Raw genomic sequence first — 13,513 nt, 5'->3', positions numbered from 1 at the left:
CCACACAGGGCAGGGTGGTGTTTACTCCACATTCATCTCATTGACCTACTTATGGAGCCTTATCCAGGTGTGGAATCAGAGAATGGGGAGGGTGTGGTGTACAGGGAGGGGATCTAGCTTGAAACCATGCCAGGCGATGAGGCAATAATGGTTTAACCGTATATACTCCCAAGTAATCCCATTGTACAGCGCTACGGAATATGATGCCAGCACTGAGCGTCCGAAAAAAAGGTGAATAGTAACGTTCATGCCCAACGTTCTCAGTTAGAAAGGACAGATCTCAGATTCTCAGCTGTAATAAATGGCTGCAGTGTCCCTTTAAACACTGATATACAATGATGCTTAAAAGGGGAGAGAATAGTTTATCATGTAGGACAAGCAGGGAGATTTCTTAATGCATTTTTTATGAACAGATGAGATAAAATCAAATGCTGTAAATCCATAATGTATGGATTTAAAGTCACGGTCAGGACTACTTGCCAAGCCGTGACTGTGTGGAGGGCGTGGGCATGAAGGGGTTAATAGCACCAGGCCTCTGGATTTACTAACTTGACCCCTTAACAAGGCATAAGTTACACCAAATTAACCTCCAAATCCTGCCTGTATCCCCCCAGGTAGTCTGCCACCACTCACGATTTTGATACCGGATTCGTGAGAAATCCGAATTAGAACCTTTATATATCTATATCTATATCTCCTGTAGAACTTAATAACAATATGGTAACGTGTTATCCTCTCTTAGGGTTCGTGGATATCAATACTAGAGCCCAAAGACAGACTTAGATTTTGAATATTTTAATAACAAAAAGACAAAGATTACACAGTGCCAGAATTACAAAAAAAACAAGACATACAAAACACAGGACCCTCACTCACGAGTTTCTCCAATAAGTAGGCCTGTGGGAACCCCTTAAGTCCAGATGGTTTCTTACGATGTTGTTCCGATCAGAGTATATCATGGAGTTCTGCTTTGAGGTCGCTGCATTGTCCCTAAATCAGACTTTTGCAAGCAAACGCCCCTCTGACCACATGACTGATTATATGACACCATCCCCAAGAATCGGGTCCCATCTTTGATGTGCCAATAAGTTATGGTGGGGTAAAGGTGATGGAAACCCCTCCACTTAAGATAGGAATGGAATTCCTATAACTCAGGGTCCTTATCTGTTAGGCCATGAATCACCACAGGGGTCCTTTGGGAAGATGACCCCTCTAGCCAGAACTGATACAGAGGGCATGCACAAAAACACATTTACATCAACCTCAGATTAACTCATTGAATGCTTAAACAAAGAAACTAACCACCTCTGCTGGGTTACCCTTCCATGCATCCACTACGTTATATGAGTTAATCATGACACAAGCTTTTACAGAGGAGCCTTTCACAGACCATTATCACGTGCTTTGGTCACATTTATACACGGCTTAGTCTGGAGCAAAAGTCAGGAGACTGTTCTTCTCAGTAGACGACAGGAAACATTACTTCTTTCAACAAAAGATTTCGGTAACAAGACACCAGGAATACCGCAGTATAGCGCTGATGCAATATTACTGCAGTACTCAGTGTTTGTTACAGAGGAAGTCTAATGCACCATACAGCCCCACCAAGGAGCATTTGTATAAAGGTACTTTTGTAAGAGCTTTAATATGCATTCATCACGGTTAAAAGAATAAATAAAAGGCCTGGTGAAAACGCTGCCACTACAGAACTTGAGCATATTGCTCCCCGCCAGTCGCTGGCAGGAAAGCTGGATGTGATGTCATATGTCGGTGCTCCATGCCCAGTCATCACAGCCCGCCATAGTGTATATGGGCTGGTTGGGGAGATCAGAAATCTCCCGTGTAACTGGCCTGTTGATCAGAAGCACATGGCCGTACCCTGGGACCTGCCACTCTAGGTCTAGTTCAGAAACCATCGCTGGAGTTTCAGCTTGAGGTGGCTGGCAGTGATAACTCTGATGAATCCCTCTATGAACTATATATGATTTGTTTAATGTAAAGGTGACACTTGGCTGTCTTCTTTATTAAATTATATTCAATTTAGCTGGAATTTCCCTTTAACTTTTGTTTATATACAATCTGGCTGCACTGCATCTGAAACATCAGAACAGATTTTTGCCAAGGAAGTGAGAAATAACCCAGGGTTACAGCTACCATCTTGGGGTATTCAAGGGACAATGTGGCTTTACTTGGGTGGAGGCAGGGGCAGGCTGGGCAGGGGGGCAATTGCCCCCCAGGCCGCCCTGAATCTACATTAAACGGCCGCGCAGCCGCCCATTTAAGTGACCGATTCGGCCACGCCAGGGCCATCTTTAATGCCCGCAGCATCCGCGGTGGACCGGCCGAACTGGCCGGCACACCGAGATGCCACTGCAGCCGATGTGGCTGCGAGTCTTAAAGCGGCGGTAAGACATGCTGGCCGCTTTAAAATCATTAAGCGGCCAGCGTGCCTGCACAGTGCCGCACAGTGTCCTGTTCAATGTGACTCCGCCCCCTTGAGAGACGCGTCACGTTGTCAATGTGATGGCCCGCTCAAGGGGGCGGAGTCACACGGAACAGCTCCTCGTGACAGCTGCTGGAGCACAGCAGCAGTGAAGGATGACAGCAAAAACGTATTAAAAAGAATAAAAAAAACAGTTGGGGTAATAGGCAGAAGGGGAGCCATATTCAAAGGGGGGTCTGCATGGGTCAACAATTAAATAGAAAATGGGGGTGGCTAGGGGGTATAAGTACACAACAGGGTGGTTGGGGCACCACATAAATCAATACACAAAGGTGGGGGTGGGTGGCTGGGTTCAATATACATGGGTCATTGACAATGCAAAGGGGGGCATCAATACACAAGGGAGGGGGGCTGGCTGGGGACATCACATAAATCAATATACAAGGGTGTTGGGACATAATGTACAAAGGGGGCTGGCTGCGGGCGCAAATCCACATGGGGCAATACACAAAGGGCATAATGTACAAAGTGGGGCTGGCTGGGTGCACATATCCACATGGGCAATACACAAGGGTGGGGGGGAAATACATTAAAACCAAAGGGGGGGGGCTGGCTGGGGTATCAATACACAAGGGGGAAAAACAAACAAACAGCAAACCAGTGTGGAAAGCATTTTGGACGTGGGTGTCAGTGTGGCAGAGCCTGTCCTGGTGTGTGTGTTGGGATATCAGTGTGGCAGAGCCTGTCCTGGTGTTGTGTGTTTGGCTGTCTGTGTGGCAAAGCCTGTCCCAGTGTGTGTGTGTGTGTCGGTGTGGCAGAGCCTGTCCTGGTGTGTGTTTGGGTGTTGATGTGGCAGAGCCTGTCCTGGAGTCTGTGTGTTTGGCTGTCTGTGTGGCAGGGCCTGTTCTGGTGTGTGTGTGTGTCTGGGTGTCGGTGTGGCAGAGCCTGTCCTGGTGTGTGTTTAGGTGTCGGTGTGGCAGAGCGTGTACTGGTGTCAGGGCGGGCTGTTTGGGGACAAAATTGGCTCACTCTGGACTGTAATTTGTTAATGTTATCTTGATGCTTATCTTTTTTGTTACGATTAGCTGTTTTTTAATGTATTAAACATAATTTTTTTTACTCCTGGTCCCATCACATTACATCAATATGCGTTAGAAAAGATGGGCATGGATGGTGTGCTGATTCGGTGGCACAACGGGCCACTTGACTAGACTTGCCCCCCCAGGCCTTAGGCTGCCAGCCCTCCCCTGGGTGGAGGTGGTCAAGAAAAACATTGGAACCTTAATGAGTTCCTTTTTGAAACTTGGTTATAAGGAAAACACAAGCCACCCGAAGCACCATGAATAATCACCTGGGATGTGTTTTAATAGATTCACAGACAGTTGGGACTCTGTCTACAGCTTTCTCCTTAATCTTAAGGTATTATGAATTGGTGCCAGGGCGATGCTTCCTCAAGCAGCCTTTGGCAGATGATCTTCATGTTGGCATCTGCATTATTAGGTGTGGTTCCTCTTGTGTGTGCACAGTAACGGCACAGTGTATTCTCTACATCCAGGTGTTCACTTGATGTGTACCCTCATTTTACCCTTGTGTCACTTTAAAGAATGTGTAATAATTACAAGAACATAGTTCTGAGGGCCTCCAAGGATTGGGGAGGAAGCTGAGGTGTGTGATCACGTGCTTATTGAATAACAAATTATAATAATAACGGCGGCTTTGTGCCTGCCCAGTTTACGTTAGAGGTTTTGACACTCTATGGCCTGCTCTCTTTTCTCGGGACCTTTGGCCACTTGTCTCATGGCAGTTTTTTCTGAGAAATAAGCTGTGTGTATGTGATCCATGAACCGCATACGAATGCCATTAGCAGACGCGGCAATAACGGCTTTATGCTAGTACCTACAACTACAGATATCTCCGACATTCTTCCCGGTGTAAAGTCCCCCTTTGGCTGGAAAGTCACGTGAGTTTTAGCCGCACTACACGTGCGGCTGCCGCCCTGTGACTGCTGTGTTTGGCAAACAAGGGGTGGGCATTGCAGCTCGGCCTGCCAATCGCAGTCTGCCTGTCGAAATACGCCCGTGTCGCTCACGTTTGTGCTCTAATGTTATTCGCTATGGAGTGACGGGCGGGCTTAGAAACGTGTGTGCGCTTCGGGGCAGAACGTGAGCACAGTCTCGTGATTCTGGCGGGGTTGTGGCGCATAAATGGCTTCCTCTGCTAATAAGCATCCTCGTTTGTGGATCATGTAAATGAGCACTAGTGGGTTTTAGCCAATAAGCAGTTAGACCTGGCCCTTGCACGGCCATATTGGGGCTCCCATGTGACGCCGTCAAGACTCGCATGCTCGCCCTTGGTTTGCGTCAGACCTAAAGGTTTGCGTTGATTGGCTGCGTGCGGAAGAATCCCTGGAGCTCATAAGCATTTTATCTTCCAGCAAGCCAACAGGTGTTCGAGTTTTCAGAGTCATCGCTGCAGCTTTGGAGACCCTCTATCTCCGGTGTCTTTCTGGCGGGTTTTCGCGATGTCGTCCGCTGATTCCCCGGTAAAGGGCTCTCCCCCCGCCGTCCCGGGCGCTCCTCACGGCCTTTCGTTCCCATTGGTGATGAGGAAGTTAATAGAGAACTTTGTGGATGCAGGAGACGCGGGTGAGAGATCGTAAACACTGCAACCCGTCCAGAACGCCTCTTTAACCCGTTGACTGCCAAGGTCACGACAAATGAATTGTAGGCCGTGTCGTATAAATAAAACGTTTTAGTACATACGAGTTCTAATTATTTTTGGACAAACCATGGCCGACTGTCCGATACTCAATTGCATGTCAGGCTCGTTTAGCGCAGGGCGGCAATTACCTCGGGGAGCTTTTAGGTTCACAGGCCTGGGTGTCTCGAAGGAGAATGATCCCGTTTACATCTTAACGCTGGCTTCAGGGTGCTTTTACCCACAGAGAGGCGGCCCCAGCAGGGGTTCAGAACCCTGATAAGTAGACTGACAGCTGACATAAAGCCAGCCGCTACATCTGTAGATATTGTCAACAGAAACAACACTTGCTTTTTTTTATCCGTTTTGGGTGGAAGGGAGTCAGGACATGGCAGTAACTTATTTCTTCTTTAGATAGCTCCTTTGGGCAGGGCCTTGCCCCTTCTGTCGAATTGTTATGTTGTATGCTACTTATGTCCGGTTTACCCATTGTACAGCGCTGCAGAATATGATGGCGCTATATACAACAATAAATAGTAATCATGGACATGAACAATGCACTATTTCATTTGAATGGAGTTGTCCGATTGGAGTATGAAGCCGCCTGTGCTGCCCCGTAGTATCTGGACGCCATAAAGAGCTTTACCTGTGAAAGGCAAGCGTGCCGCGTTGTACCCGCTGAATGAATGCGGCTGCGGAATGAATGTGTCCTCCATTCATAAACCACGTGTAACAATTAGACTGTAAGACATTGCAAATGCTGCTTATGGTCCCAGGTTCACTGGGGAAGACGCTTCATACTGGGGGTAGACTTTTAAGGGTATTACTTTTAATTTAGAACATGCATGGCTGTATCCTTGGTAACTGCGCATGTGCAAGACGTGTGCCAACTCATCTCTTCACGTGCCCCCAAATAGAGAAAAATATCTTATATTAAGGGGATCTTTTAACCTTTACTTTCCTGGCACCTGCTGTATGCAAAGGGACAGTATGGGCGACTTAAACACTTATATGGTTGAATGTAGCAGTAAAAATTCAACAATCTTATCTCTGCAAGATGCAACCATGTTGTTTTTGACAGGTTGAGTTTCATGACCTCTTTTGAACTAATCCCAGATGAAGCTGATTTGCGGGGAAAATTCCCGGTCATTGACCTCAATTCATCATAAGCGTCTCGCGTTTCATTCATTTACTGGCAGAATACAATTTTATGGTAGTTGCGGTATAATTACTTTTTGATTATTTTTAATTAGTCTGTTGTACTATGAATTTATGAGAAGGGTAGAGTCTAGCATCAGCAGCCGTTACTATGCGTTTTTTTTCAGCTTTATGGACTTCTGAATTATTGCTCACAAGCATGGTTGGATGAATCCTCAAGTCCTGTTTCGTGCTAAAATGTTATGCCTTATGTTGAACACAGTCCTCTGATCGTGTTTTATATAAAGCCCTGTATATGGTTCTTGGTTGTACAACCTCAATTACATAATTCAACAGAGTATTTTATGGGCAGTACTGTTTTAACTAATCCAGACATTTAACCAAGTAAAGTATTATCCTAGATGGGCCCTTTGTTTTTTATGATATTTAGTTCCTCAGACACGTAAAGCTGTTTATTGAGGCATGTGCATGCCATGTCTCTGGTGGTTGAATAACTCATACTCTGATGTTCCCCTTTGTAGAGAAAGACAAATCTAAATTGGATAAGGATGATGACCTTGATGAAAATGCTCTATTGGCCTCTGCTTCACTCATGCCCACCATCTGGGACAAAACAATCCCATATGATGGAGAATCTTTTCATCTGGAGTACATGGACCTGGATGAGTTTCTACTGGAAAACGGCATCCCAGGCAGTCCCGCACAGCTGGCCCGAGGTGTTCAGAATCCACTCATGTCTGTAGCTGAACTGGAGAATGAAGAAGAGCCAGCATCCTCTTCTGCCTCACCTGTGTCGCCCTCTGTTTTGCTCCAGACCTCTAAAGCACAAGGTAACTTTTTCAACACCATATAAGAGTTGTATGCATTTTAAGAGGTATCATTTATTTTTTCTATAAATATCAAGTATATCATAATGGGAAACCTTTACAGCAACATATATTGCCTGCAATTTAACATACAAGAGACCCTCTTGTTTTTGTTTATTGGGTTGGTTTTACAGTAGGGTTGAAACAACTAATCGATAATGAAAATCGTTGTCAACTATTTGATTTTTATCCTTATATAATATAAATTATATAATTTTTATCCTTATATAATCCGACCTCAAACAGAGATCGGATTATAACACTAGAATCCAGACACCCCCCCCCCCCCCCCGCAACGCTGCAGGGGACCTGGATTCCCCTCACTGTCGGTCGGTCTCTCACTTCTGTCTCTCTCCCCCCTCCCATACACCCCTCTGACTCCTCCCCCTCCCATACACTGCTCTGCCTCTCTCCCGACTCCCTTGTGTTTTGTGAACCTCCGTTGCTGACAGGAGGCAGAGTGGAGTATGGGAGGGGGAAGGAGGCAGAGTGGTGTATGGGAGGGGGAGGGGGAAGGAGGCAGAGTGGAGTATGGGAGGGGGAAGGAGGCAGAGTGGAGTATGGGAGGGGGAAGGAGGCAGAGTGGAGTGTGGGAGGGGGAAGGAGGCAAAGTGGTGTATGGGACGGGGGGGGCAGTGGTGTATGGGAGGGGGGGCAGTGGTGTATGGGAGGCGGGGAGGAGGCAAAGTGGTGTATGGGAGGGGGGGAGGGAGAGGGGGGAGGAGGCAAAGTGGTGTATGGGAGAGGGGGGAGGAGGCAAAGTGGTGTATGGGAGAGGGGGGAGGAGGCAAAGTGGTGTATGGGAGGGGGGGAAGAGGCAGAGTGGAGTATGGGAGGGGGGGGAGGCAGAGTGGAGTATGGGAGGGTATAATGAATTTCAGAGTGGCATATCTGGGGGAGGCAGAGTGTGAATCAGGGAGAATTTCAGGGTGGTGCAGGGCATTTATGGGGAGCGGAGTGGCATATCAGGGTGCACAGTGGCATATAGGGAGGTATAAGGCATAAATGGGGGCGAGTGGCATATTGGAAGTTATAAGGCATATCAGGGGGGCATAAGACATATCTGGTGGTAAAAGGTATATCGGGGGCTCAGTTGCATATAAGGAGGATAAGGCATATCAGGGGCACAGTGGAATCTCTGGCATATAAGAGGTATAAGGCATATATGGGGCAGAGTGGCAAGCTGGGGGGGTCAGATGTGCATAACTGGGGGCAGTTTGGTAAATAAAAGAAAATATAAACAAGGCTTTTTTTTTCTCAGTTTTTATTAAATATGAAAAATAGTTAACATATGAATTAATATTTACTAATAACTTTGTACACCGTGTTTGGGTTCTTGTAGCTTTTATGTCAGTAAAATAAGAAGGTGAATAGCGAGAGGCCATTGCAATAAAGAGATGAAAGTGTAAATTGTACGTTTTTTTTATTACATTTTAAATTAAAAAAAAATTCATTTTTTATCCGATTAATCGGCCAACTAATCGATTATTAAAAATCGTTAGTTGCAGCCCTATTTTACAGGGCGCACTGTATCAAGTTTCATTGTATTCCTTGTCCGCTGTGTGGTAGAACTTAGTGTTTAATGTCTACTTGACTCTGTCATATTGCAGAACCTGCCTCAAAGGATGGTGATGATAGTGACAACGACGACGACAATGATGATGATGATGATGATGAACCTCAAAGTCCTGTTGATCCGGATAAAGTAGAGGTGGACGTAAACTTCGAGCCTGATCCAACAGACTTGGTGCTTTCCAGCGTGCCAGGAGGGGAACTATTTGATCCTAGAAAAAGACGTTTTGCTGAGGAGGAACTCAAACCCCAACCTATGATAAAGAAAGCTAAGAAAGTCTATGTGCCAGAAGATATGAAGGTACATTCATTATCTGGCTGCCTTAAGTTACACTTCTTCCAGTGTTTTTTATTTTTTTATGTATACATATAGAATGATTGGCACCGTGTTAACCTCCAGTTGTGTAGATCACAAGTTTGGTCTATAGGGCTGTTGAAATTCCTTATTGTATAAAACCCTAGTTTTATGTTTGGCTGTATTTGACCTTCCATTCATTTAAGTGCTGTTTACGTCCATCTTGCTATAGAGAAATGCCCTATTTTACCCTCTGTTACCAAATAATTCTGTGCTGATTGTAGTTACGTAATTACCGTTTCTCTGCTTCGTTTCCACACTTACTTGCGGAACAGTTTTTTAACCTGCTGTCATACCTTACAGGATGAAAAATACTGGAACCGACGGAAGAAGAACAACGTGGCTGCCAAACGTTCCCGCGATGCCCGCCGACTAAAAGAGAATCAGATAACTGTCCGGGCGGCCTTCCTCGAAAAAGAGAATACAGCGCTGCGTCTGGAGGTAGCAGAGCTGCGCAAGGATCTGGGCAAATGCAAGAACATAATCTCCAAATATGAGAGCACATATGGACACCTGTAAGCATCCTCCTAAAAGTTAACCCCTTTCCTTCCTTATCCAGCTGTCACCAAGATTACACGACGTGCTGTTCGAGAAACAGTCCTTGATCATTTACCTGCTAAGTGATCAATAAGCTGGGAAGGAAGTGGTAATGGTCTATATTCCGTTATAGACCCAGAAATACTCCTTTGTTTAATGTATTAAATACATGTTGGGAGATAGAACTTAGAGCCCCGTTTTATGGGTTGCCATCTTGATACATCTTAAACATATCAAAGTTTTACTGTAAAAAGTTTTTAATAGGAGCAAAATGAAAATCTGTTTCAGGCCCTGACCTTTGAGTTGTCATTTTTTTAATATCACAAATTTTGAAGGTAAAATGTATTTTGATTTTAATATCAAGATAATTATTTGGCTCATGCATAGTGTTGTTAAATGTCTCTATAACCTTACACTGCAATTCACAGTGCTATCCCTTTTTGCAATCTGTTTAAAGTACATTCTTTAAACTGTTATTCTTAACGTGGATCTCTCCTTTTATGAAATCTTCAATTTCACAGCTCAGAATGCTCATAAAAACCCTGTTTACACATTAAAATAAGCAATAGATATGTACTGTGACACCTGATGTCTAATCACATTTTGTGGTTGTATATAATAATATAACTTTAGCCCTAAGTTTAGCACCCGAGGTTTTATAATATTACTCCCTCCCTTCTGAGTTCTAAAATAAACCCTTATGTTTACACAAAATCTGCTAAACCGTTACACAGAAAGCACAAGGTATAGGTATTATTGAGAAATCACATCAGTTAAATCCCAAGGAATGTGGCCTGGAGGTCCTTGGCTTGACAACCAACTAGTAGGGTTCTGTGACCGTGTCCCATTCCCTAAACCATCTCTGCCTTCTCCCTGTTGGAGTAAATTTGAAGGAGAGCCGCGGACTGTAGTTCACTGATCCGCCGGTGTTCCCTGTTACGGTGATTGGCGAGCCATGTCCACATATTCAACAACCTAACACCTTGGTTCCTATTATTAATGACTCGTTTAGTAGAACTCGTGGATGTTGCCCTCTCCTGATTATTAAAATTCTTTAAAATTTAACAAGAAATTTTGTCAAGCCCTGTCTTTGCATGCCCAAATATTATAGATACATAGCTACAGAGACATGCTTTGAAAAATAAATGTCATGTGACTTTAAAGATTGCTTTTTAAGTGTAAAGGGCAGTTGGTCTTCCATTGTTACGGGGATTAAATATTGTGTTAGAAAACTTCCTGTGAAACTGGAACATGCATGAATCAATGAGAATCTTACCTGATTTATATCATTATTGTAACCTCTGTGTATAAATCTCATACTGACATCTGTTTGCTTTTGTTTAAAGTGACTTCATCGAATCAGAGTGACATCTTTCAATTTTTATTTATTTTTGTTTTTAAACCAACTTTTTCAATTGAAATAGCAACTTCTCAGATAACAGCAGTAAAAATAAAACCTAGACAGAAGAGTTCTTGCCCGGAATGAAAGTCCTAATCACCAAGAATCAATGTCACTGGAAACGAAGATGAATAAACCTGTTTTGAGGAAGCTGATGACTGGAAAAAGGAATACTGCTCTCATCTTACATGCATTTTTCATGGGTGGGGGGTGGGCCCCCCTTCCTTTCATATAACTCTAATTCAGGATGGATGATGGACTGGAACATGAAAAAAACTACTACTTTGGTGATTGTGTATAAGGCAATTAACAATAAAGTTGCATTTGGGCAAAAAAAATTATCAAGTGGACTAGAAACTACTGTAATGTGTTCTACACTCTTTGAAATAGCAGTAACGCGTCTGTCTACTTAATAATCTTGTCAAAGCAGCAAGTCTTGTGGATATGGCTATGAAAATCTATATCCAAATCTCTCAGGGATATTTTTCTGACCTGTTTTAATAAAAAGTGTCGTAAGCGGATCATTTCCATTTTTAGCATTTGTTGCTGCTTGTGTACATTAACTTCTATGTTGCGGCATCAATTTGGAAGTAAAATGTAGCTTAATTATTCAGTACAGTTAAATACTGGGTGGAAAATAACCATTTGTTACCGGTTTAGTGAGTATCTCCTTCCCAGACTCCTTTACAGCCCTTTTAGTCTGTTGGGCTAGGTCCTGCTTTCACCAGCCTCTATTACTTCACTGGTGCAAATTCAATCAATGTACCCCCTGTTCTTTACTGTCATTCGGTACGTTTGCCATCATGCACAATAATTGCATAAATTACATACTTTCATAGCATATAATGGAATTTGCCACTTTGTTTATCAACAAGGTCATGGACCCCTAGCAGATGGTTATTTTCCACCTAGTACAATTTATCTGAAGTTTGTTTGGTGCAAATAAGTTGAACACCCTTCATGTAGAAGATGGCGGTTTTTGGAAGTATAACCTTTTGTAGATCATTGGTTCAAGTGACCGTAAAGCTTGCTGGGCCATGTTACAGTGGGTTTGTGATTGGCTCAGATAACAGTGCTGTTGCAGAGGGGGGGGGGATATGTCAAATAAATGGCATTCATTTCATTGGTCGGTAGAGCCAGGTGTGTATTGGCATGAACGCAGACATTCTGATGTCTCATCCATGTCTTATTTCCTGCTGAGATCCATTTAGACTTTTTTTTTTTATCATGCGGCTTTGACGCAGTAGTTCTCGTGTGCCTAAAATAAATATTTCCAGAATCCGAGCTGAAAAGGGGTTTGGCAATGGGTGCATTTCCATGATGACATGGATGTTAAACTTAATAAACCCTTACAAAGGTGTTTTGGGGTTGCAGTAACATACCTACCTATCGGTAAACTTTGCGGTTTTAAGTGCATCTTTACCAAATCAAAACATTTTGGTAATATTTCTGGTGGTTTTGTGGAGCTTAACAAAACAAAACAAAAAAGTAGTTTAAAACTAATATATATATATATCAAGACAAAACTGATTATTTCCTATGTTTTAGTAGATGCAATCAAATGTGGAAAAATATATAGGCACCCCTTGTTTGTCGATTGTTTTTGTTTGGAGAACATGTTTTTGCTACTAAACAAACTTTTTGTTTCTTGAAACTATCTAGACATGCTATACATATATTTTGTGTTGTGTGGAGTAATGATATGGACTGTTATTAAATCCAAACTTTATTAACTGTATAACTTTTTTTAAATGTCTGTTAATGCCACACAACCTACATATTAAAGTTCAGTTTATTGAATATACCTATACAGTATAATGGTGATTCTGTATGTGTTTAAAAACCTGAATTGTGCGGCAACAGTGAACTTATCTTTCTGATTTATTTGGTTTCTTTTTGAAAGGGGGCTGAAGAGAAACCAAGAGGGATGAGGAAGCTTAAGTATGAGTAGCCCTTTTTTATACCAGATATTTCTAAAATAATCACAAACGTTAAAACAAATTATTGGTAGCTACATGAGTGACGTTTCCTTTCATGTCGCTGTGTGGGTATTGCATACCAAAATAAGGCTTCGCTCACTGGTATATTTCTTCTCTTTATAAAAGCCTCCCCTCCCCCCAAATTTTAATCAGAAGGTTTTGTTTGGCTCCAATTCACCTGAGGTTTAAGTTAACTGCGTTGACATACGGATGCTTTATTGTTTTAAGTGAATGGATAATAAATGAGAAGAATGTTTGGTTATTCCTAGTATATATTAACATACTTTATGGACGCATTACTTAAACCCTGTCTTATTACATTTTAACTTTGTGTATTAAAGAACCAAAAACTTAGAATTGCTAAATTGTAGTTCTAGACATGGCAAGGTTTAGAGATTTTTATGACAGAGTGCTTGGGTTTGCTTGGTATAATATTTCAAGAAAGCTATTAGAAAGTGTCTTTGTATGTTAGTGCATCAGGTATATAAAAAAAAAATGTCTTGAATG

At 43.0% G+C, this 13,513-nt stretch overlaps 1 protein-coding gene across 1 annotated transcript; it reads left to right on the top strand.

Annotated features, from left to right (window-relative positions):
- The first annotated feature begins 4,964 nt into the window (after positions 1-4,964).
- Positions 4,965-9,610, top strand: LOC149284356 (thyrotroph embryonic factor-like). Its single transcript, XM_089496785.1, has 4 exons — positions 4,965-5,088; positions 6,820-7,108; positions 8,791-9,037; positions 9,395-9,610. The coding sequence occupies exons 1-4, from the start codon at positions 4,965-4,967 to the stop codon at positions 9,608-9,610; spliced, it is 876 nt and encodes a 291-aa protein (XP_089352911.1).
- The last annotated feature ends 3,903 nt before the right edge of the window (positions 9,611-13,513 follow it).

This window comes from Sceloporus occidentalis, unplaced genomic scaffold, assembly GCF_023333645.1.
Source record: "Sceloporus occidentalis isolate IW3139 unplaced genomic scaffold, rSceOcc1.0.p SCAF_94, whole genome shotgun sequence".
In the NCBI taxonomy this organism is placed as follows: Eukaryota; Metazoa; Chordata; class Lepidosauria; order Squamata; family Phrynosomatidae; genus Sceloporus; species Sceloporus occidentalis.
Note: the sequence above shows the minus strand (reverse complement) of the source record. Positions and strands in the feature narration are given on the sequence as shown.